Source organism: Dipodomys ordii, unplaced genomic scaffold (assembly GCF_000151885.1).
Source record: "Dipodomys ordii isolate 6190 unplaced genomic scaffold, Dord_2.0 Scaffold32, whole genome shotgun sequence".
Classification (NCBI taxonomy): domain Eukaryota; kingdom Metazoa; phylum Chordata; class Mammalia; order Rodentia; family Heteromyidae; genus Dipodomys; species Dipodomys ordii.
In genome coordinates, this window is record NW_012267248.1 from 4,405,643 (window position 1) to 4,410,614 (window position 4,972).

Below are 4,972 nucleotides of genomic sequence, written 5' to 3' on the forward strand. Positions count from 1 at the left end.
GGGATGAAACAATAGAAAACATATATATACATATACATATATGTATTGTATACGTATGTATATACATCATAGGATACTATTCAACTTTCAAAAAGGAGGAAACTCTTCACTAGTGACAACAGGAATGGAATATGAGAATAGGATTCTAAGTTAAATAAGCCAAAGAGAAATGAAAATTGCTTTCTCCTATGTGGAATCTAAAACAACTGAACTCTGAAATAGAATGGTGGCTACCAAAGACTTAATGGGGGAGGAATAGAATAGTCCAAGCATTCAAAGTCTCAGAAGAAATAAATGTGAACTTTTCTTTTGTGTTGGTACCAAGGCTTGAGCCCAGGACCTTGTACTGTCATGAAACTTTTTCCCTTATAGCTGGTACTTTGCCACCTGGTTATTTCCTGGTTAATTGGAGATGGAATCTCATGATCTAGCTGCTGGATTCCAATCATGATCCTTTAGGTCTCAATCTTCTGAGTAGCTAGGATTACAGGAGTGAGTAGCCAGTACATGGCTTATGTGAATTTTTTGCATGTATGCTGGTCCTGAGGCTTGAACTCAGGGCCTCAGCACTGTCCTTGAGCTTTTGTGCTCAAGGCTAGCATACTCTACCTCTTAAGCCACAGCTCCATTTCCAACTTTTTGGTGGTTAGAGATGAGTCTCAAGGACTTTCCTGCCCAAGCTGGCTTTGAACTGCGATCCTCAGATCTCAGCCTCCTGAGAAGCTAGGATGACAGGCATGAGCCACCAGTGGCCAGCATAAATGTGAATTTTTTAGGTTTGCTACACAACATAGTGAATACAGCTGATAGTTGAGTACTGAACATTTCAGTAACATGAAGAACAAATTTCTCAAAACAAGGAAGTATCTGAGATGTTAGATATACTAACATCACCGTATCATATTAAAACTAAAACACCATTTTGTACCTTGTAAAAAGTATATACATAGCTGGGCACTGGTGGTTCATGCCTTTAATCCTAGCTACTCAGGAAGCTGATATCTGAGGATCATGGTTCAAAGCCAGCCCAGGCAAGAAAGTCTGTGAGACTCTTCTCTCCAATAAACCACCAGAAAACCAGAAGTGGCTCAAGTGGTAGAGCACTATCCTTGAGCTGAAGAGCTGAGGGACAGAGCCCAAGCCCAGAGTTCAAGGCCCATGACTGACCAAAAAAAAACTTATATATATAAAATGTCAAAAATAATAGTAATAATAAAAGAAATAGTGGCAGGAGTAGACTGTGGTCAGCATACAAACCTTGAAGGCTAGACTGGAGAAGAGGGCTTGGCTGAGAGGTGCGGTTCTAGTATTAACAGCCCTAAGCTTAGGCCCTGAGCTGACACATTCAAGTGTTGATAGACACTAAACATTTGGCCAGCCAGAGGCTCCTGAAACCTGAGTGTGTAGGTGAATCACCTGGTATACTGTTGGGACATACATGCTGAGTCAGCAGGTCTGGGGTGTAGCCTGAGCTTCTGCTTTCTGACAAGCTTCCAAGTGCTGATAGTGGCCCAAGGATCTCAGCTCTGGTAGGAAAGCCTTGCTTCTAATGAAGCGAGTCAGAGCCAAGGGTATCATGGGCCCTGACCTTGCTTGCTCATGTGAGAAAAATAGGCAAGAAGAGGTGGAGAGAGGGCAACCTTGAGCATTCTGTCTGCAGCTTGACAGCACCAGGAATACCTAAGCTGCTTCATAATGCATTGATGACTGTTCTGCCTTCAGGGGTTTGGTTGGGTGTGGCCTGAGAGCTGTCTGGGGATCCTAAGGTACAGCCAAGGCTGGATGCCAGTAGCCTAGAGCCTAATATTCTTTCCAAGTCCTTGTTTATGGGCTGGGGCAAGAACTTGAAATGTTTCTCCAACACCCTATGCTGGGACTAGGTCACGGCAAGAGCAAAATATACCTTGGAATTTAAGAGGAAGGGAAAGGGAGCATCTAAAACTTCAATAATTAAGACAAAATAGTATTTTTTTTTAAAATAAAAATTAGCTGGCTGTCAAATAGCTACTGCTTAAAAGGCTCAGGAGGCTCAAATCTGAGAATCAATATTTGGAGCCAATCTGAGCAAGTTTTTTTTCTACCCAAATAGGTTTGTTTTTATGGACAGTTCTGGTCACTGTCCCCAAGCTTTTTTTGTTCAAGGCTAGTATTCTTCCACTTGAGCCACAGCTCCACTTCCAGCTTTTTGGTGGTTAATTGGAGATGTCTTATGTCTTGGCTAGCTTTGAACCATAATCCTCAGATCTCAGCTTCCTCAATAGATAAGATTACATTCCTGAGCCATCAATGCCCGCTCAACTATTTTCTTTTGAGGTAACAATGTTATTTTTGTGCTAGTACTAGGGCTTGAACTCAGGACTTGCTTGGCTTTTTCCATGCAAAGCTGGCAATCTATCACTGAAGCCACACCTCCAGTTCCCTGGGCAGACTCTTACATCCAGTTAACCAACAAAAAACTGGAACTGGATGGTTAAATAGATGGTTAAAACACCAGCCACTTGCTGAATCAAATACCAGAAAGTAGAGCACATGTGAGTGTACACACACACATGCACACAACAGTTCACAAGAATATAAAAAATTTAAAACTAGGATCTATAATAATGTCACCTTGAGTCATTTTGGAACTTCTGGCAGAAAGGAAACTGACAGTGCTGACAATATATCCACATAGCAGCTGGGAGGCTACACCATCCAGCTATGAAGCACAAGAGTGAGGCTGCTCACTGCCTTTGTGAGCCGGACTCATCACCAACCAGTCATCCTGGGAGCGGTGATGAACAGGTCCACCTTGGCCTCAGACGTTTCAGAACAGTGTCAGAACAATCCTTTAACTAAAGCAACCAAGGCCACAAGAATAACAGAAGACTTTTATTGGGTTTTAAATTCTTTACATATATTAACTCCTTTACTCCTCATTTGGCCTTTTGAGGTAGGGGCTTTATGGTATTGGATTCCATATGTGGGAAAACCAAGTCACAGTGTTTAATAACCTTGTTCAGGATCTCACAGCGAGGAAACAGAACAGGGAAATCATACCCAGCTGGTTTGTCTGTGAAGTCTGTGCTCAAAGCCATTAAACCAAAAAATGCACCCATTTTTTAAAAATCATACTATGTGCCCCCCCATGATACAAAGGGCCAGGCCATGAAGCTATTCAACAACATTCAAAATACTCTGAAAAACAAGCAAACAACTAAATAATGTCAACAACAGAATGACCAAATCTGAACAACAGGAACCCCTGTCTTTATTAAATTCAGGAACCAGAACTCAGCAGTTAGAGGACGAAGCTACCTGTGCGATTTCCCTCCTGGCGGCCTCTCCGCGCAGGGCAGTGGCAGGGGCATCACCGAATGGTGTACTTGTCCCACTTCTTCTCGGGGTCGTAGGGCTCCCAGCGGCTGGCGGGAAAGATGTGCTTGTTCTTCTCGTACCAGCTGCGCAGCACCACCTTTCCCGCGTGGGACTCATCCTTCTCCATGGTGGCATCGCTGAGCAGCCGCACGTCATCGTGCACATCGAAGTTGAAGAGCGGGCCGCTCTTGCCCCGGGCCTTGGTGATGATGAAGTGGTAGAAGGTGTGGTAATGGGGCAGGATGAGGTCCTCCTTTATGTACATGAGCTGTTCCACGCCAGCGGCCCGCAGCTCACGGAAGTCCTTGCGCAGCCCCTGCAATGCCTTCTTCAGGAACTGCTGCACCGTGCTGCCTTTGCACATGCGCACGGTGCGCCGGTGGCCCGAGCCATCCCAGTAGCTGAAGGTGATATCCATTTCCTCACTCTTCACCTTCTCGCGCTTGGCCTCCCACTCCTTGCGCAGCTCCTCCCGCAGCTGGTTCTCCTCCTCCTCCCGGTCACGGTCAGGCAGGAAGCTTGTGTCCACGTCGGGATTCTTGCCCAGGTTCTTCTTGCCCTTGCTGGTCACAGCCGCGCTGTCCTGGTCGTGGTTGTGGTCACCGCCGTCGCCATCCTCGACCTCGCCGTCGTCCAGCGTGAAGGACAGGTTGGAGATCTTGCGCTTGCGCTCGCGCCTGCGCTCCTTCTCGCGGAGCATCTCCAGCTGCAGCCGCCGCTCCTCCAGCTGCTCCCTCTTGGCCAGTTGCATCTCCCGCTCCTTCAGCAGGGCCTCCTGCTTGGCCTTCATGTCGTTCAGGGTCACCAGGCCCACCGTGCTGGACTTGAGCTCGGCCTCCACGGCGTCGTAGTGAGCCGAGAACTTCTTGTCCACCTTGGACTTCATGATGGTCTCCTCCGCGATGCGCTGCTTCAGCACCTCCATCTGCTCCTTCTGCTTCTCGCGCTTCTTGATCAGGTGCATGGCCCGGCCGGCCTCCCGCATGGTGCCCTTGTACTGCGCCATGCCCGCCGCTCAGTGCAGCCCACGCCACGGGTGGAGTCCTCTTCCTTCCTCACGCCTTACGGTTCTGGGTTAATTCACAGATTCTGTAGCAATAAGGGAAAAGGTCATCAATAGAAAAGATCCTACAACAGGGCAGCTTTATTAACAGTTCAGGTGAGTGCCTTACAGTAGAGTGGAAAGGTTCTGTCTCTGGGCTACCTTGTGGCAGCCACCTATCACAGGAGGCTGCTGGGCACTGGAGGATAGCTAGAGTCACCAAGGCAAGGAGGCTTCCCTTCCATTAAACTGACATTGTCAAGTGTGACTACTTAGTGCAGGGCAGGGCAAGGAGACCCGCACAGAACAAACCTTACCTGTCTAGCCGTCTGATCAAGCACAGACTTGTAACAGCCAGAGCTCCCAGCCAATCTGTATGGGTTTCTGAGTATTAGGCACAAGAAGAAAATATGTGTCCTGGTGGTACAGGCCAGCCCTATCTCCTCAGTTGGACTGCCCTCCTCCCCCGAGGGGAGAAGCAAGCCAGGACAGGGGTCAGTTTTGTGGCAGCACCTTCCAGCACGCCCTTCCCTGCAGAGTGGTAATGCTGAGTTCCCAGGGGCACAGGCATTG

The 4,972-nt window shown here is 47.7% G+C and overlaps 1 protein-coding gene across 1 annotated transcript; it reads right to left on the reverse strand.

Moving 5' to 3' along the window:
• Window positions 1-3,349: 3,349 nt before the first annotated feature.
• Fam50b (family with sequence similarity 50, member B) lies at window positions 3,350-4,363 on the reverse strand. The gene has a single exon (XM_013016661.1). The coding sequence runs from the start codon at window positions 4,361-4,363 to the stop codon at window positions 3,350-3,352; it is 1,014 nt and encodes a 337-aa protein (XP_012872115.1).
• Between the last annotated feature and the right edge of the window lie 609 nt (window positions 4,364-4,972).

What these genes read in the sequence shown, in the direction of transcription:
- Fam50b (XM_013016661.1), bottom strand. Translation starts at nt 4,363, where the DNA reads ATGGCGCAGTACAAGGGCACCATGCGGGAGGCCGGCCGGGCCATGCAC.